Source organism: Hydractinia symbiolongicarpus, chromosome 9 (assembly GCF_029227915.1).
Source record: "Hydractinia symbiolongicarpus strain clone_291-10 chromosome 9, HSymV2.1, whole genome shotgun sequence".
NCBI classification, from domain to species: domain Eukaryota; kingdom Metazoa; phylum Cnidaria; class Hydrozoa; order Anthoathecata; family Hydractiniidae; genus Hydractinia; species Hydractinia symbiolongicarpus.
The window spans coordinates 15,374,984-15,395,711 of record NC_079883.1 but is presented as its reverse complement, the minus strand read 5'-3'; the positions used below and the strand labels follow the sequence as shown (position 1 = coordinate 15,395,711).

At 34.8% G+C, this 20,728-nt stretch overlaps 2 protein-coding genes across 3 annotated transcripts in view; both read left to right on the top strand.

The window, feature by feature from the left end:
- Nucleotides 1-268: 268 nt before the first annotated feature.
- Nucleotides 269-15,193, top strand: LOC130656492 (mitogen-activated protein kinase kinase kinase 9-like). The gene is made up of 8 exons (XM_057459356.1): nucleotides 269-1,323; nucleotides 7,743-7,920; nucleotides 9,222-9,370; nucleotides 11,212-11,528; nucleotides 12,002-12,104; nucleotides 13,042-13,158; nucleotides 13,317-13,547; nucleotides 13,659-15,193. The coding sequence occupies exons 1-8, from the start codon at nucleotides 585-587 to the stop codon at nucleotides 14,657-14,659; spliced, it is 2,835 nt and encodes a 944-aa protein (XP_057315339.1). The 5' UTR covers nucleotides 269-584; the 3' UTR covers nucleotides 14,660-15,193.
- Nucleotides 15,194-18,837: 3,644 nt separating this feature from the next.
- LOC130656491 (bromodomain adjacent to zinc finger domain protein 1A-like) overlaps nucleotides 18,838-20,728 on the top strand; it is a 44,032-nt gene continuing 42,141 nt past the window's right edge. For both annotated transcript variants that reach the window (XM_057459355.1, XM_057459354.1), the window contains exon 1: nucleotides 18,838-19,311. In XM_057459355.1, coding sequence (XP_057315338.1) covers nucleotides 19,108-19,311 — 204 coding nt within the window. In that variant the 5' untranslated portion in view covers nucleotides 18,838-19,107. The remainder of the gene's footprint in view (nucleotides 19,312-20,728) is intronic.

Here is a 20,728-nt window from a genome sequence, read left to right as displayed (position 1 = left end):
GTAATTATCCAAATCACAGATCAAACTTATGCGGTTTTATGATTTCAAAGAAGCAGAAAAAATACATATAAAAATCCAAGCTTTTCCGCTGGTTGCTACCTGGGTGCTGGATATGCGCTGTTTTCCCGGCCGGCATGCAGCCATTTTGAATAATGCAGAAAACCTAGTGCGCTATAAAGGAGATAAAAAATACTCAGTTGCGTTATATAAAAAGCCGAGAACTTTTTTATGCTCTCCGTCATCAAACACTGTATATTTTTTTCCGCAACAAATCTTCAAATCATACACACTAGGGTAATACTGAACTCTGGGGAGCTATTTACACAAAAGCATAACTAGCTTTTAAACACAGCATTTTTTCAAGTTTCTTTATAATCAAGAGTTAATAAATACATCAACATTTATTTAAAAATAAAAACATGCATTTTTACGAATGTCGTAGCTAACAAATCAAGCGTTTTACGAAGAGAAATTGTTGTTAATGAGTATATGGGTATTTACTGGTTATCAAGTTAACCAGCTGACTAAATGGTTGAAATTAACTATCATTACATTTCCACTCGATTGGTAAATTGCCACTAGCAATGATTGGTCAAGACTCATCTAACATTGTTACCAGTGCAAGTCGCAGTAATTTGACTTTAAATCCTGAAAATTTTGAGTATGCTACTGTGATTTATTTTTACGACAGAAAAGAAGAGGATGAGTTGACATTAAGAGTTGGAGACATTATTGAGGTTATCTCAAAAGACAAAGAAATAAGTGGTGATGATGGCTGGTGGCTTGGTAAAAAGCAGGGAGAAATAACTGTTGGTGTATTTCCAGCAAATTATGTTATATTAGAAGAACAAAATAAAAATATTATACACAAACATAGTTCTTTTAGGACACCTGTTGATAATCGTAGAATTCCAGAAATTGAATTTGAAACGTTAGATTTAAAACAACTAATAGGCGTAGGTGGATTTGGGCGTGTTTACAGATCAATATGGGAAAAACAGGAATGTGCAGTGAAAGTGGCACGTATCGATGCTAGTGACGATCCTGAAGTAGCTGTCACAAATGTTGAAAAGGAAGCAAGAATGTTTGCCATGCTTTCCCATCCCAATATTGTAGCATTACTAGCAGTTTGTCGTAAACCACCAAACTTGTGCTTAGTTATGGAATTTGCTGCAGGAGGTGCTTTAAACAGAGTTTTGCAATCTAGAAAATTACCACCTGAAGTATTATTAAACTGGGCTTTACAAATAGCAAAAGGAATGCAATATTTACATAATGAAGCATTTTTACAAATTATTCATAGAGACTTAAAATCTAGCAATAGTAAGTATTTTTGTAGATATTGGATGTTATTAACTGAGTAATAGGGTAGGATTATTATATTTCGGAAATCGCTTCATGTGTTTGGTTAGAACTTACATGTTACCATATCAACTATGTTAGAATATGACAGCATGTTAGGCCATTAAGAAGTACGTACATCGTAATTTTAAAGCTTTAAATAGAAATGCAGGATGGTGTTGGAAAGATATTTGGTGAATAAAATGAATTCTTTCAACCTTGATTTCCACATCTTCCATTTGTGGAAGTTGTATTAGCCCTAATTAGTGGTTTTTGACTTTGATTTTTTTACTCTATGATGCTTGATCCTCAAGAATAAGAAAATTAATAATTTTTTTTCACAAGAGTATTAAATCTAAGCAAAAACCAGCAATATCACTGGCAAAAATCCTAAATGTGGCACTTGACAATGGATGAACTTTTAATTATGGATGGCATAATATAAACAAATTCGATAAAACTACTGGTTCGCAAAACAGCAGTGAACCAGTAGTAGTACCAGTAAATGTTACTATGAAAATGTTTACATAATGTTTGATTGCTATTTTCTTTTGCATACCGGTCCTATAAAAGACGTGGTTTCTGCAAGAAAATGTTTTTATATCCTGCTTCTACTATTCTATTTTCTTTTGGTGCCGTAGATTAGTGGTTATAGCTCTCGTACTCTGTGCGGGAGACCGGGGTTCGATTCTTCTTGACGGCGATTCAACATGGGCGAGTGAATGTTACCATAGCCCCGGGTTAACCCAAGCCATGTGAGGGAAATTGGGAAGATGGCACACTGTGTGGGCCGTTGGATGTTGCCGGGAGTTGTCTAGTAGAGCGCGGGCTCTAATTTGGTCTGCGTAGCTCAAAATGAGCATTAAATACTCTAGGACTCTCCATCTACGCCATGGCCCCTCCTGGAAATAATAGACAGGGTATATCCCTCGATATTTGTGAGGCTAGCCATGTAAAATATGCACATCTATCTATCTATCTTTGGAGAGACATGTGCAGTGTAGGGAATTTAGAAAATTTGATTTTGTGTCAATACTATTTGTGAGAGCAAAAGAAATGAAGCCATTTTCTCACCAAACAATTTAAACATCTTGCAGGAGACACTCTTTAGTGGAGTTGTATTATTACAGAAAAATGCTCAACTCAAACAGTTTCAAAGGCAGAACTGTACAGGAAATTTTACAACAGGGTCATCAATGAACATCTTCTGTCAAAACCAAGTCAGGTCTTGCTGCCTGTTATGTGCAGGAGAGAGAACTTTGAGGACATCTTTTTGATAAAATATAAAATGGTGGGATTTGTAGTGAAACACACACTTTAGCAGTCTAATGGAGTTGTTCTTATTCTGGTTATTGTATAGTTTAAAAGCTAGTGTTCTGCAAAAGTTACTGCAAAATTGTGTTTTGTCAGGGAATTGTTTGGGATTATGTAATATATCAAGATAAATAAAACAAGTGAAAGCTGTAGAAAGAAAGAATGCACAAAATATTTTAGATGGTGGAAGTGCATATATATGGTTTTTGTTTCTTGTGAATGAAACTAAAATTTAGCTTTTAAATTGTGTGAAATGAAATGCATGGCACATATTTTACGAAAAACCTTACAGCTAACTTTCCACAGAAAAAACAAGTGAAAGATCTTGAAAAGTTGTCTAGAATCTCTATTTCATTGGAAATCCTTACAGGTTCTAAAGATTTTTTGACTTTTTAATAAGTTTTAATACTTATGCTAGTTAATGCATTGCATCATGTATTTGATATAAATAACAGCGATGATTCAATATGGACAAGTGAATGTTACAATAGCCCTGGTTTATTGTACAATAGCCCTGAGTTAACCTCTGCCATGTGAGCGAAATTAGGGAGATGGCTCACTGTGGGGGCCATCTCCCCATGTTGCAGGGAGTTGTCTGCATGGCTCAAAATGAGCATTAAATACTCTGGGAATCCCCATCTAAGCCATAGCCCTGGAAATAATAAACAGGGTATATCCCTCAATATTTGAAAGGCTAGTTATGCAAGATGAGGTTTTAGGGTTTATTAAGGTATGTGGTGATGCAAGTATGTTTGTACCTATCCAGTTTGATATTTTGAACATATTTACAGGAATATTTATGTTTAGTTATCCTTTTTTTTATTCATACCAGCAATTGTTTCTCAGGATCTAACTTTTGATGTCATATTTTCACATAATTAGCTTAACTTTTAAGCCCTATATCTCAAAAACCAATAAAGATTTTACCCAAAGGTAAAATATTTATAAACAACCTTTTAAGTTCCTTCTTATGAAACCAACTTGTTTTCACGGGAGGTAAGTTTTAGGAATGAGGAACTAATCCATACTGCAAATTTAAAAAGTATATAATACATTGTTCATCCATATTATTATTATTATATATGGTGTGTGATTAGTTTAAACCCAAAGTCAATTTTTCCTGTCAAGATATAATTACGACTATATGTGTGTGGAAATGGGCTTCTCCATGTAAAGGTAAAGTGTTGGTAATATTGATCTGAAATTTGTGTGGGAAAATGGTTTTAATTGTAAATCAACAAATACTTTTCCCAGAGATTGTTTAATTTTGCACACTTTTGCAGTGGGTGTTGTTGTAACATTGTAAAACGAATATCTGACTTTAGGGCTATATGTCTTTTGTCTTTTTTTTTTTTAAGGTGTGTGACTTTTTTGAATGTCTGAAAAATTTACCAGATTTACACACAGGCACTTGAATAATTTGCTGTGAATATTTTTTGCAATATTACATAGTGCTTATAAATGTAAACAAGAACATGTTTAGAGCTATGATTTATTTGACTGACAAACTGATATATACACTGAATAATTCAGCCATGTGAATCCAAGGCAGTTTTAATGAAGTTTTTGCCTTTGTCAGAATGTAAGACAACAACAATACTACAGCAAACTTTTCATTCATCTCTGAATGAAGTATGGGGATAATTTTCAATAGATTTTAAATGTCATTTCCAAACATTGCATTATGGCAAGATAATTTGATTAGTCATCACATTTATGGGAACAAATTATAAAGAAGTCATGACAGCATTTATTTGTTGCGGTATTGAGTGGGCAGCTTTTTTTAAAAAAAGAAGGGATGCTTATATGAGAGGGAGCACTCATATGAAATATTTTTTATTGAAAGTAGGGGCTCGTTTAAGGAGGTAAATAGGCTTGGATCAAAGCATTAAACTATAAATGTATTTCTGAAACTACTTCATGAAATTTTGAAGTGTTTTATTTTTGCAGATGAAAAATGTTTACATTTTCTGAGAATTAAGTCTCTGTGTTTAAAATCATAAAATTGATGTAGGATTTTAATTTCTTTTAAAAAACAAACAAGAATGAATGTGATACTTTGTGGCAAAATATGGGCTAAAAATTTCCAAATTATGAATATCTTTACTATAAATAAGCTAACAAAAGGCAAGGACAGAATTCTTTTTTAAGTTTTGAGGAAATTAATATTTGTAGTTCTCAGCAAAACCCGCAGTAAGTTTCATTCCTTCTAAAATTTATTACCTTTAAGTTCTTAGAATTTCTTGGGAGAGACACATTATTTTATAAAGTAATATTACAATTGCATGTCAGTATTAAAAATCAATCAGAGCATTACAACTACCTTTAGGCTTTCATAACAAAAGTTAAGGAAAAAATTAAAAACAAATGAATTGAACAAGTTAAGATTAAGGGACATTCTTTTAATGTTATTGTGCTGATATTAAATACTTTTTTTGCTTTATATGCTTTTTTATTGTCAATAAGATATGTTATTGTTTTGTAATATTGAATGTGAGATCCACAAGTTCCCAATTTGTTCAGCCCTAATAAGCTCTTCCAGTAAGTCCTCATCTTTAAAATCATTTCTGACAAATAAGCCTCTGTGGATTAAGAAATTATTTGTGGTATGTCTTATAACTTAACAAAGTTCCTTGTATGTTTGCTTATTTTGAGCTCCAATAAAAACTTTTTTATTTCTAAGTTTTATTTCTTCTGTTGTGATAATAATGTTGTGGGTTATTTTTTTAATAGAGGTTACACACAAATTATGTCAAGAATGCTATTTATTTAACTTTTTTATTATCTAAATGATCATTGTCAGGGAAAGTATGGCAGACATTGTTTGTTGTTATTTTTTAATTCCTATATATACCATGTCTGATTTTCTTACACTAGAACCATTTCACTCTGGTCACTCAATATTATGTCTTCTTTATTTCATTAGATTTCTTTGAGTACACATTTTTTTAGCCACTTGCTAAGAGTCAATGCTGAGATTTGCGTCAAAGTTAAATAACAGTGGTCAGGCTCAAAAATCAAAAAGCTAAAAATTTAAATTTTGTCCTCAACAGCCAACTTTGAATTGAAAAATAAAAATCCTGTCAAAAAACATGTATGAAAGAGTGGTGTGGCTTGAAAGCATGGTTCACATTAACACATAAGTGCAAACGCAAGCAACATGCATGTGCAATGTTAATTTAAACACTAGACCATGAAAACGCAAGAAAACAAACACGGATAATGCATAAAGAAGACATATATAAGAATTAAATTTGACTTATTATTATTATAATATGTTATAATTACCAAAGAAAAAGGAAAAGGAAAACAGAATAACGAGAAAATAGAATTTACCACGCTGTAGCAGAATTGATGGTAAAGAATCAGCATAAAGCAGCTTTGAAAAGTGTTTTATTACTGCTGTGTCGAAGGTGTTCACACAGTCTTTTTTGTGTTTGTGTCTGTGCTTGTGTTTGCGTCTGTGTCACAAGTATGAACCAGGCCCGGTTGGGAAAATGTACTCCCGCGAGCTCTAAATCGCTCACGTATATTAATCTGCGTGAGCGATCCACGTGCGATCACAAAAGCTTGTGCAAAATAGTTTGCGTGAGTGGTCAATGAAACACAAAGTTACGACATGCACATGCTTGATATGTAAAATAAAACTAAAAATAATCCAGTCGTCGCTGATCAAAAATATCTACAAAAATGCTCGATCGAGCCCTTAAACTTAGAATTTTTTTACAACTGATTTGCGTCGGCAATATTTTTTTGTAATGAAATTGTTCAGCTGGCAATATCTTTCGTCATTCACCTTTTATCAGGGCTAGACCTCTCATAAATTCGATGCACTGATCTCCTAAGACGATGACAAATGAAAATGGAGTGCAAGTCTTATCGACATACCTTCTGGATGGTGAACTTCGTTAGGTTAATAGTTAACTGCCAACTGGCTTTTTATGTTTCTAGATGAACTTATTAGGTTAGGGCATCATTAGGTTGTATAACGCAGAAGTCGCCGGTGACATGCTTCGAAAATGCTTATCACCAGCACAGTTTAACATGGAGAAAAACTGTACAGGAGACTCAATTGTTAGAGTCTTTGCAGAATGTCTTTCCTCACAAAATCGAGGGCAGGGCTGACTTATTGCCTGCTGTGTCGTGTGGGAGAAAGAACTTCTGGACTTCTTTTTAATACAATATACAATTTTTTTATTATTATTACGAATCGAATAGAACGCGATGATGTGTTGGCAGATTTGCTATATTTTTAAAACTTTATTCAACATGTTTTTTCTTTGGAATTACATCACGAGAACATTAGTCTGAAAGCTTTATTAAAGTACAGCGCACCTAACCTCTCCCATGTTCTGGTTATATTTAACTTGCATGGGTGCGCACTTTTCTCGCAGTGTTCTCTGTGACGACGAATGACTTGTGGCATGGTTCCAAATGGTCTTCCGTCTTTCGTTCCAGTCTCAGTGTAATGCACCAGCCGAGCATAAGAGTGTCAGTATGAATGAAAGGGGCCGACCTTAATGTTCTCTTTAGCTCATGTTCTTCATAATAACACGATTGTTCTTCATAAGCTTTGTGTTTTTGGTGGTGCTTATTTGGTAGATTCTCTTAAAATGTGAGAAAAATATATCGTAGGATCTCTAGAAAATTCTGATAAATTCTCTTACGTGAGTGATAAATCGCTTGCGTAAATTTTTTTGCGCGTGTGTGGGCGTGTGCGTGTGCGATCGCACGCGTCTCTTGACCAGGCCTGATGAACCATCCTATAGACTTGCCTAAATTGAGGTTGATATTGAATCCCTGTACTGCTATGTAAGACAGCTCTTTTTCCAGAATAAAAATTTTTGTAAAGGAAAAAGTTGGTACACTTTTTTTATGAGACATCAATTTTTAATTCCGGTGGCAAAGTACATTTCTTGACTAGATAAAACTTTTTCTGGATATGTGAATTTTACAAAAATATCCTTGTCTAAAATTAGTTTATAAAGTGATTTTTTTATCTGTTGGAAAATAATAACCTGAAAGACATCATGTAAACTGTCCATGATTTGAAAAATATACAAGTCTTATTTCTTCTATTATTCTAGTTCTTATCAGTCAGACAGTTGAAGAAACTCTTGATCGACGAGTCCTAAAAATAACTGATTTTGGCTTGGCCAGAGAAATGAACCACACAACAAAAATGAGCACAGCGGGTACGTATCCATGGATGGCTCCAGAGGTTATTCGAAGTTCGATGTTTTCAAAAGCAAGTGATGTGTGGAGGTAGGAGCTTGACATCTAAACCCTGAATTTGATACCATAAAAGCAGATTGAGCACCCCAGTCTTACAAGAATGTTACTTATACTATGTTTTATTTTTGAATAAACTAATTGATTAAATTAGAGTGTTTTTAATAGGTAAATTTTTTAGGAAAGGTGAATTTATACCCTTTTTTCAAATTGCATTTTCAGTTGTCTGAATTACATGCACAATTTTTTTTGTGTGTGCGTGTTTAAAAACTTAAGTTGGATTTGAAGCAAGTATTTAAGTAGCAGTATTTAACCGAGCCTTCCAATCAAAATAAATATACAATCGAGTACCCATGTAAATTATTTGAAGTTTATTTAACGAAGTATCTGTGAAACAAACTGTTAGGCTTCTGTTTGGAAAATAACATTGTAGTCAAGTTACCACTCCTTCAAGTCCCTTAAAATCCTTGAATAAGAAAAACTTCTTAATCCATGGTTCCCACGCCTCCTAAGAATCCTAAAAAATCCTAAAATAATAAAATCCTCTTAAATAATCCTAAAATATCCTAAAATTTCCTGATTTTTTGCAAACTTCAAAAATCTCCTAAATTTTTTAGAGAACAACTTATTTATGAAACTCTATTTGTATAATGGATTTTTTTGCGGAATATAAGTCAGAAATATTTATTAACATTAGCTAAGTTACCCTTGTCACTAATTCAAATTCTCCTAAAATCTCCTAAATTTGTGTGTCTTTCCCCCGCTTATTGGAAAAATCTCCTAAAAAACAGCTAAAATTCCCATAAATTCTCCAAATTATCCTAAAAAAGTTACTTGCAAAATGAGTGGGAACCCTGTAATTTTACAAATATAGCTGTGCTGCCCATATTTCTCCTTAGTTCTTACTTCTCTGTCATTTAATTTTTGTGAAAAGATTCATTCAGTGGAGAGTTGTGCTATTTTTTGTTGACTTTAAATATTCTCTCTTTAAGTTAAAAAAATCGTTCAAAAATAGCATTATTTTATATCATTTTACAACTAAATCGAGTCTTTTTTTTAAAAAAAAAATGTTTTCCGAAATTCTCCTTTATTTTTCATATAGTTCTTTTATAGTTGCAACAAGAATCATTAAAAAAATAGCCAATTTTCTCTTTGACTCTACTTGCTATCCTTACTTTTGTTTCTAGGTTTTAAGATTGAAAGTTATGTGTTACTTAATTCACAAAAAGCACTTAAAGTAAAAACCACTAAACTGTTATTATATAACGATTGAACTACACTTTTTAGCTTTTAAGCATCTGGTCTGCTGTTGATTTTCAACTTGTCTGTTTTAGTTATGGCGTTGTTTTATGGGAGTTACTCACTGGACAAATACCCTATCATGGCATTGAAAACTTAGCAGTAGCTTATGGTGTGGCCATGAACAAATTGACCCTCCCTGTACCTACAACGTGCCCGAATGGCTTTAAACTATTGATGGAAGGTATGTCATACAAATAAATCCTTAATTAACCTTTTTTATTATAATGTATGGTGATAAAGCATCTAAAAATTAAATTTATATGGAAGTTTATTTCATTGCCTCCCTCATACCAAAACAATCGTACTGCTTCATAAAGAAGGTTTGGGGCAATGCATTCACCATCTATTTTTGTCTTTTGGCAACATGAAAACCTAATCATCATAAAGTGATAAAAGCATAGACGTTATAATTCTTCTTGAACCTACAATCTTTTATACTCAGTTTATTAACAAAATCAAAAGAGTCGGATAAAAGAAAAGATGTTTAAGAATCAGTTGTTTACAACGCCTTTGTGAAAGTGGTATGCCATACATGGTAAAATAAGCTATTTGCCCCTGGATAAAGATTTCCTTAATCTCTTTAATAATAGCCGTGTTTTGTCTGTCTCTGCGCGGACCCCCACTTATTTAGAAAGACGGAAACACGAATATCAAATGCGATATATATCTTTTCCACTTTGTTGCTACGGGCAAATTTAAAGGAAAAAAAGCTCTAGCAGCCCATTTTTATTTGGAAGTACTGCTGTCAGGTTTGTAGGTCTCCTCTTCACCTTTTTCCCTTCTAAATGCTTTGTATCTATAGGAAAATTTATATTCCGCATTTTTTATATACATGTTAAGATAAATATATCATCACGTTTTCTAGCCATGTATAAATCTTAATTAAACCAATTTTAAGACCCCTGCTGATAAGGGAGCTAGCCTTATTCCTATTATTTAAAGTATTTTTTGGTATAAGAGCTTTTTATCCTAGCCAACATTATTTATTTTTATGTTGGGGTTTTGGCTATCTAGGTAGCTCTTTAGCTACATCTGGCAATAAAATTCTGTCATGAAAACTTATTCCGCAAAATAAAATTGCTGCGTGATTTTTTTAGCTGGAAGGGGTAACGACGGGCTATTTCCTGTGTTTTTATTTAAACCGAAGCTGAGATCATTTTTTTTTTAAAGTGTATTACGCCTGTACGGATGTGCAACACGGTTTACATGTACAAACCGCTCAGCCCATTGTATTAATTTTTCAACTTTCACGGGAAACTTTTTGCGCAAAATAAAAAAATATTGACCGATTGTTTTTGCTGTGACGGGACCACAACTCTGTAAATTCTATTTTTATTTCAACTATCGTTGCGGGAAAGTTAAAAATATATTACACCCGATTAACCATATTTAATGTTCTGTGCGGTAAACTCGATTGACGACAACTGTGTACCTGTTCTAAAGCCCTCCACCCGGATGTACGGCACAGTTTACGGCTGAATTAAGTGCTTTATTAACACCAGGTCACAGAGTTACTTATGCCTTACCCGGCGTTTCAACCATGAGTTTCCCGGCTAGTATTAAATATTTAAAAAGATAAATTATAACATTTTTTATCATGTTTTGTTATTAAGCTCTCGTATTAAAACCTGTGAGTGTGGCTTTCTTATTTTTAGAATAATCAAGTACTCCTTAAAATGCATAAAGCCAAATACATTTGGAATAGCATGCTGCAAATTGTTGAGTTTAGAAGTGACGATGTTAAGTGCCTTGTGTGTGAAAAGCTAGTCTTTTTGATACGTGATTGTATATTAGAGCATTTATTGGTATTTATCTCTGATGAAGTAGCAACGTGATTTGTCATCGTGTTCACACAGCGATTTTTTTGTTTGTTTTTGTACGAGTCGTTTCAGTGTGTTATTAAAGATCTTTGTACGAGTCGTTTCAGTGTGTTATTAAAGATCTTTGTACGAGTAGTTTCAGTGTGTTATTAAAGATTTCTCTTCACTAATTGTAGCCGCTCTATTTTGTTTTGCAATTTAGATTGCTGGCAACCGGATCCTCACGACAGGCCGAGATTTCCCGATATCTTGGTTTCACTGGAGAAGATCGCTCGCTCAGACTTCCCCCGTACTGCTATCGATTCGTTCAGGTCTCTGCAGGATAAGTGGAAAGGCGAGATTGAAATTATTTTCGTAGAACTAAAAGAACGGGAAAAGGAAATTTCCAGTCGCGAAGAGGAGTTGGTGAAAATTCAGAACGACCAGCGTCGCTTGGAAGAGCATTTAAAATCGAAAGAAATAGAACTACAAGAACGAGAGCGAATGTTACTCGAACGCGAAATTGTCATGGCTGTTCAGGTATTTCTTGACTCTTAATATAAAATTAACGCAAAGAATGACATTAGCTTAGATTTTCTAAGGCATCCTTTACATAAAGTTTTATTTCGGTCTTATAAATGTCCAGCTACATGATTCCGGGCGAAATGAAACTCATTTCGGTGTTGATTTTATTTTGGTCTAAAAGACCAGAATAAAATTTAATTTCGCCCTTAAAATATTCATGTTATTGCAATTTACTATTGCGCAATTGTACAAAACTATTAAGTATGTTCAAAAATTTATTGCGAATGTGTACAAGTTATGGCGCACTTGCAGTTCACACAAACCCCATATGAAAAACTCAATGTAAACAGTTAATTCATAGCGGTTTGAAATCTAATTTCAGGTGAAACTCATTTCGGGTCCATGTAAAGGTTACCTAATGTCTCTTAACGACAATAGGCCTTCATATTTACCAACTCTGCAGTTCATTTTCTCCCTTTGTCCTGTAGACGCAAACACAGATCATGCCCGTACCAAATAAACGTGCAAAGAAGAAACAAAGGCTTTGGAACATCCTTTCGTCTGGAAAAACAAGCATCAGCGCTCCTTCAGGTAGGTTTGAAATATTTTTCATCTACGTTCTTTCACCATGCTGTTTCTTTGTTTGCATTCATTTCCTTTCTAATTATACCGTAACATCTAGCTTTAATCGGAGAGAGCAATGCAAGAAAAAAATACAAGGCAAAAACATTTTCAGGAGATCACAAACTTAGAAATTTTCTAAATTAATTTTTTACTACAGGAAATTGGAACAGTTAGAGTAGGAAAATTACTCTGGGTCGCAAACGACTTTCCTGCGGTCAAAATACTGACTGCGCTTTTTGATTAGCTACTTCTATTGTTCTTTACTCACGTGATCATTGTGAGCGAGAATGGTCTTACTCACTAAAATAAACATAATAAATTCCGCTATCATTTTAGAGGGCAAAATTTGGCCACATCTTTGCGTCTAAGCTTATGTATGAGAGAAACTGAATGTTGATGTCCGCGAAAAAAGCATAGTTACTGGGTTACATTAAAAGGGGGGAAAAAATAACTAAATAGAATTTATTTTTTTCCTTTCCTCTTATCTGGATAAAAATTAAACTAGGGTCAGTTACTTTAAAAAATGACGCAGTAATTTAGAGAAAAAATGTATTTTCGTGGATCAACATTTTGCGAATCCATAATTTGAAAATATTAGTTTTTAAAAAAAAAAAAAAAAAAAATCGCGAAAGCGCTAAAAAAATTTCTTGCATTGTTTGCCCCGATAAAATTATCAAACGGTAAAACAAGTTTTTCTGCTTTGTTGGATAGATCTACAGCTGATGTACTTTTGTCGTTGACTGCTCTATTTGTAATTTTCTTAAAATCTCCTAAAATTTAAAGAATTGATTGGCGTCTCTTATTTTTAACAAATAACTGATGCAGTTCGTTCAATATTTCAAACCCGTCTTACAATTGAGGTGAAGGAAGAATCGTAACCTTCAAATGACATGTTTCTGTTTAGCCTTTCGACACAAATTTACTGTCACCACAACACCAACGGATGGTGGAGAGGGTCCGTTGAATGAACTGTTTAATGCACCGAAGTCCCCTGGGCCGCAACGATTGCGTCTTCTCTCGCGTAAGTGGTTTATTATGACTTTGTCAAGTACAAAATTCATAATATAGTAAATATAGGTTTCCTTGTCACACAATTCGAATCTAGTTTATACGAATTTAAACATCTTTTTCTGGGTTGGTTAAATTCGTTTTAACTGTCTATGTATATTTCATCTTTAGTTGAGAAAGAGCAGCGGCAAAAGCAAAATAACAAAAAGGGTCCCCGAACCTGGGGACCTAGTTCTAACTACCAAAAAGAAAAAGAAAAACGTCGAAAAGATAAGGCACGTTCTCGCTTATACACCAGTGGTGGAAATACAGTGCAGGGGCATGGTCGTTCATCGTCCTTTCCGAATTTAGGCATGGAATTAAACCGTTCGGACACGGAATCACAAACTCTTAGAGAGCTAAGTAAGATTTTTTGTCACGTATGTTTTTCATATGAAGAAAGTTTTGCTGTACTTGCCGTCGTATTCAGTGTCAAAACCCTAAAACCTTGTTAATATTTACCTAACATTTTAGGTGATAGTTTACCGGCTGAACATTTTCCAGCGGAGAGTGCATTTTCTCCTGCACGCTCACCAAGAATACGGTATTTAGCTATATGTCAAGCAGGAATATTAGCAGCCGCAGTTTGCGGAATAGATATTTTAGAAGCGTTTGATAACGACGCTGAGTTCACTTTAACAAAAGAAACTAAGGAGAAAAAAGACAGCATAACTGGTCGCGAAGGAACCTCACTTACGCCGGCTACTTACCACAGAAAGATGCATGCCAACGGCAATCTTCGTTCGTCGTCACAACAATCGGTCGATATTTACGGCACATATCGTCGGAAGCCCAACGACAGCGATAGTTACAGTAGCAGCAGACAAGTGCTGTATAATTTATCGACAGTAGATTTGTTGCAAACTTCTCCAGATCAAATACAATCTTTTACTGAGTATTCAGAGCAGGATACAGTACACCTTCGCGACAATCAGCACGACTTCACACAGGCGGCAAACCGCTATCGACGAAACTCAATGGATAACCACTTAGATTACGACTCGCGACAACAATCAAAATCGGCGTTTCCTATCCGGCACGTTTCACCGGTTGACAGCGAATTGGCGAGATACGAAGGGAAACCACAGAGACCGAAAACTCTAAATGTCACGCCTGAGCATAGCGTTCAAGAACAGCAACAAAACAACACGCGTTATATTATCTCTAAAAGCACGTCTGCCCTATCTAACCAAGCATTTACTAATTCCAACACTTCATCATCGTCCCAAAGTCCCGCTTCGACGCCCTCGCCAAAACTTCTAAGTAAATCTAATTTAATCGACTTAAATAACGTGGATAAGGTAAGGGTGATGCCCTCGCGAAACCACGTGAATCACACGTCAACGTCCTCGCAACAGTTGAACAGTAGCACGAGACCACGTGCTCAAACTGCTTATAATCAACACATGATCAAAACAAAACCGAATTCGACCACACTGACGGCGAAGCAGACCGATTTTATTGCTTATATATAGCTTACGTTTAAATCACTTGCGTCTGTTTTTCCGATCGCGTGTACTGACAAGTAATTTGTGGGATTCTTGCGCGATTGTTTTTTTTTTCGGTTATGTACGTTTAAGCTACACTCCTAAAATTGAATTTTGTTTTTGTCTTGTCCTTTTTTTCGTCTACAGAAGAATTTGTATAAAGATATGCTGCATAGGAATCTATAATTATTTGTCTGTTTTTTGTATATATTCTCGACATGATTTTTATTTTTTATATTTTTTCCTTGTGCGCAATTTTTGTGTAAATTCTGACTTTTATCTTTTCCCTAATTAATTAATACGAGAATGATATCACATAAGGATTTCTATGTTAATTCTGACAGTTAAAACATTTACAATGAGAAAATAAATCTACCTGCTATATTTAGATCTTCTTCCATCGAATATAAAATTATCAAGCATCCAGGCTTTAAATTTTGCCACAAACTTAATGTGTTTTACGTATGCACTCTGTTACTTTAGCTGTGGAGTATGGTTTTTCACTATAGCTTTATACTGCCACGAACGTATTTTTTTTTAAATGTAATTTTTACATGTGTGTTATACCCCAGTGTCATGCTTCTGAAAAGTTTACAAAAATTAAAAAGTGGAAAAAATAGAACAATGAAATTAAACAGAAGGCTTGTATTCTCCCTTAAGTTATTCTGACAACAACTGTAAAACTTTTCGAGTTGCGGAAGAAAATCTTGGGTTCAATGTGCAGTATTGGCACATGTTCTGGAAAAGTCCAGCATTGTAAAATGCTGAAGGTGGTTTGGTGGCTGCTAGGTCTTTCAAAACTCAGAATTATGAATTTTAAAAAAAAACTGTCGAGTTGTGATACATTTCCTTGTAGTAACTTGCGGTTGCAGCGTTTTTTAATACGACGAACAAAAAATTATTTTTTTGGCGGCCAGAAAATCAATTTTTAGCGAGAGAAAAAAATATAGATTTCTAAGTCGGAAATCTACAAGGTAGCTACTATAATAAATAAATAACTATATTTCATGACTCAAACAACATTACAGAATTTTCGTGGCTGTATGGAATGAAAATAAGTGGGTTTTGGCTGTACTGACCAGTAAACATCAAAAATAAGATCTCTAACTTGAGATACCAAGAACATTTTACGTACTATAATAGTAACAGCATTTTAAAACCTTCGATTGAACTTCTCTGAACTTCAGAAATATCTGGTATTACCAACAATTTTTTCATGTTTTGAGTCCCATTTTTACAATGAAGTTTGTTATGTAAGATGGCGCCAAATTTGAATAAATATACACACCGAACGCGCAATATGGTGGCTTCATCTTTATTCATGAACTTTACTTTCTTTATCTTTACTCACAGAAAAATATTAATTTGTTTCATGCGTTCAGTAGCATAAAATAATAAATATGTTCTTCTCATGTTGTTCAATATTTATTTTGATCTAACTTTTTCTTGATTCATTATTGATTTCCGCCAGCGCCACGCGGAGCGGAATGTTTACTCCATATAGACGGAAATATTTAAATATCTCAAAGCCGCGAGCGGCGCAGACAGCTTTGTCTGCGTCGCGAGTATAATGCTGAGACTGGTTTGGCTAGACATTAGCGAATGCAGCATGAGCGTCGAAGTCTAAACCAAGCATTCTTATTAAAAATTTACTCTGAGCTATTCCAGTTTAGAAAATTGTGTTATTATGTAACTTTAAAATTGTGTACTTTTATACCAGCCATTGTAAACCCTAACTTATTAACAATACATCGAATTCTGTTCCTACCAAACATGTCACACTAAGCATACTTAGCATGGCACACTCCGTATAGTCAGCCTGTCACACTCCGTATAGCATACTTCGTATATATAAGCATGTCATATTCCGTATAGTAAGCATGTCACACTCCGTATACTAAGCATCTCACATTCCATATACTAAGCCTGTCACACTCAGTATAGTAAGCATGTCACACTCCGTATAGCATACTCCGTATGGCATACTCCTTATAGCAAATTCTGCATACTCCACATAGCGAATTCTGCATAACATACTCTCGGTATGTCACACTCTGTATGCCATAATCCTTTTTTTCAATCAAACTGATGTTCCCACACTCCGTATAACTACAATATACCTCGTATGTTTACGATGGATAAAAAGTAGGAAAATAACGTGCTTGTCTTTTTAACTTGTTCTTTAAACAGTCATATGTTGCAATATTTTCACTTTAAGAACATTCGTTGGCAGACTCCGTATAGCTAAACCAAACTCCGTATAGCAGCTATACGGAGTATTACTCCAAGTATACGGAGTATTACTCCGTATAGAAACCACACTCCGTACGTCATATCTATATAGATAGAGACGGCACAGAGCCTGGACGCTGCACAGCCAGTGGTACAGATACTGTGTACTCTCACTTTATCACATGGCATGGTTTGCAGGCTAGCAGAAATATTCAATCGTTTTTGGGAGTCTTGAAACCGTTCTCATGCTGGTTATTGTTAGAAAGCTCCAGAAGGGACTAAACATAGCTGTTAAAAAAGATATTAATATTGCATTGCTTTCTGGAAAACCTTCCAGAATATATAGCTATTCAACCTCCAGAATTCTTCTTTACAGAAAATTTGATTGGGGTGTGATTGAAATAGCTTAGGTAATAAATATTTTAACTTGTGCTTCCCTGTACCTAGCTAGCTATATACTGTATTTTTTTTGCATTTAACAGGACACAGTATTTTAAGTATAGCTATAGGCTGGCTATATTTAGATAAGTTTTCAATGTTATGCTATGTTAAGCTATGGAAAATGGAGTACAACATAGGCAAATTAGCTTCTAACTTTACTGATTTCAGATAGAAAAGCAACTAGAATTTGTTTGTCTAACTATTAACTTCTCTTTTTAAAGCTTACCCCCCACTTCAAAACAACTAAATATCACTCTTATACCATTAGTATTTTTTGTCAAGATCAGGTTAAATTTAAAATATTTTTAAGTGATTAACCATTTAAATGTGGCAAGGGGGAATTGACGCAAGTGGAGAAAGATACAATCTTTAAGTTTACATTACGTTTTTTACAATATACCAATTTTTTAAATTCAATTCTAAGGCTCTCCTTACATGTTTACGATGGCCCACAAGGGTCACAGTGCGAGAATTTTTTATACACTGCGCGAGAATTCTAAAATGTGCGAGAATTTTCCACTACACTGCGCGAGAGCTTATAAACTATGCGAGAATTTTTTTGTCCACTGCGCGAGAATATTCAACAATGCGCGAGAATTTCCAAATATTGCGAGAAAATTTATATAGACTGGACGAAAAAATATTTTAAATATCGCAGGCCTACATATCATCGATCTGGTCTTTAAAATTAATTTTCTTTCGCGCTTTTTTTCTCTTTTAATGGAAACAGCATGGACTTTTGAAAGCATAGCTCGAAGCCATAATGCCTATACCAACGCACTTGCAATGCATTTCAGTGAGTGTTAACAGTGATCGTGATTCTTTGATATCGCAATACTTCTCTCAAGACATGACAAATCTTGAAATAATATCTTTTCTTGCAATTCATCACAGTATTTACATAAGTTTGTCAACATTGAAAAGAAGTTTAAGAAAAATGGGCTTGAGACGACGCAATTGGTCAGTACGAGTCCAGAGAGGAAGTGATTCAAGCGATTTCAAGTGAATTGACTGGAAGTGGAAAGTCACTAGGTATTATAGCATGAGTATACGAACAGGACTTAAATTTTTTAATGTCTTGTTCCCAAGCATTTTCTACCAGGCGTGAAAACTGTTATTACAGTTGTTTACTTTTTTTAGGCTACAGAAAGCTGTGGAAGGCCATAAAGGCAAACGGAATACCAGCCAGAAGATCATCTGTCATGGAAATTTTAAGAGAGTTGGATCCAGTAGGAGTTGAAAGTCGCGCAAAGAAACGGTTGAGGCGCCGAATCTACAGCGTACCTGGACCAGATTTTTATGGCACTTGGACGGGCATGACAAACTGAAGCCCTACGGTTTCAGTATACACGGTTGTATTGACGGGTTTTCCCGCCGATTAATTTGGCTCGAAGTTGGACCCACAAATAAACGACCAGAAGTTGTTGCCAACTATTTCTTAGAAGCTGTAACCCAGTTAAACAAACTACCTACTAGAATAAAAAGCGACGACGGGACCGAGAACAGCATAATCGAGGCCATTCAGATATGCATGAGGGCTGATCACACGGATGAGTATGCTGGTCTCGGCAGTTTCATCGTGGGATCCTCTCCGAACAATCAAAGGATTGAATGTTTTTGGTCGCAGTTGGCCAAGGATAGACCAATGTGGTGGAGAGAGTTTTTTGCAGAGCTTTCTGGGATGGGCTATTTGGATGGTGGCAATGTATTGATTGCTCAATGCGCTCGTTTTTGTTTCATGCACTTGATTCGAAAAGATTTAGATGATATGGCGGTGCGCTGGAATCAACATATCATTGCACCGAGCAGAGGTTCAACCCTACCACGCGGACGTCCAGATACCTTACATTTTATACCAGAGCTATACAATAGCAAATCATTCAAGAAATTTGTTGACATTAGTGACATCAGCGAATTCAACGATCCTACATTTGCTATTGCTGTTGCAGACAACAAGCCTGAGTTTATTGAATTTGCAGACACAGTCCTTGCAATGAAAGGACACCCAAATGGACGTCCAAGTACAATTCAGCAAGCCTTAGAAATATACTTTCTTTTACTTGATGCTGTAGCAGAATTTATGTAGATAACAATGTAACAAGTTGGTGTTGAAAAATACAGATGTAATCTTGAAATCTTCAATCTTGAAACAAAATGTTTAATACATTTGAAACAGCTGTATTAAAAGTTAAAATAAAAAACAAAATAGAAGAATGGTCCATTATCAATGATAAAAAGCACTGATTCAGCTTCATTAAAAATAAACCATGTAATAAAGATAATGACACAAATTTTCCAAAAAACATATATTGATCTTCTGTTAACTTTTGCAGATCATGGATGAAAAATTCATTATTTTGACGGCCATATGTAAGTTTACCAATTGTGCTTTGATAAAATAGCGATATTAACTCACGAGTAGGACCACCTGTGTCTACACCAGCTTCCTTACCACCCATACTGGTGAATTCTACCTTGAAAGGAGACAATTCAGCATCTGAAAAAAACACCTCCATTTTTTGCATAATATCATTAAATACACATCCTCTTCTGATATTAAAAGTTACTTTACTTTTTTTCATGAACTTCGCTGACAAAACATTCAACTCTTTCTCCAAGTTTAATTTTGGTGAATTACTAGATAAAGCTTTAATACGTTGTTCTCGCAAATTTTCGATAGATCTGTCAGTAATATTTTCATTGGATGGTTCTTCGGATGTTGATCCACCTTCAGAGTAAAATGAATTCTTTTGACTATCTTTCTGCAATGACTGTTCAAACTCCTTATCTTGCTTACATCTGATGCAAAACCTGAAGTAAGTGCCCGAGCATGTGTCACAAATTTTACAATCATCATTGTAATCATAATCAAAATAATTTTCAACCTCTGGACCATTATCATTTAAACTAGTTCTCAAAACAAACCATGTTTTTGATGGAAACAAACCCCTTTCTTTAAGATAATCTGGAATACTGTCCCGTAAGTTGACTGTAGTACCGGTAACATCTTCCAGTTTTGCAGTCACTTCTAGTCGGTCTTCATTGAAACAGTTCTTTCCACACACACCAAAATAAACATCCAGACTTTTGGTCAATAAATGCTCGAAAGTTTGATTCTCCTGATTTAAAGCAATGAAACGGCTTCCTCCTCCCTCTGCTTGTTTCACATTTATCCAATTTCCTCCAACCTCTCTCATCCACCTTACTTGGATTCTAATATCCTTTTTATTTGTTGAAGCATTGCCAGCAGCACGAACACTTTTTTTGGTTATCTTTGTCAACAAAGTGTTCAATCTGGTAGTGATGTTTCCATGTCTCTTCTGTTCGTTCTTGATATCACTGGATTCTCCATTACAAGCTTGGTCTTGGTCTTGTTTTGACAAA

Excerpts from the sequence above, each read along its gene's own strand:
- LOC130656492 (XM_057459356.1), top strand. The coding sequence starts at position 585 with ATGATTGGTCAAGACTCATCTAACATTGTTACCAGTGCAAGTCGCAGT. Across the intron at positions 9,371-11,211 it reads CTTTAAACTATTGATGGAAG|ATTGCTGGCAACCGGATCCT; the intron begins GTATGTCATACA and ends TTTGCAATTTAG. Across the intron at positions 13,159-13,316 it reads ACGATTGCGTCTTCTCTCGC|TTGAGAAAGAGCAGCGGCAA; the intron begins GTAAGTGGTTTA and ends TTTCATCTTTAG.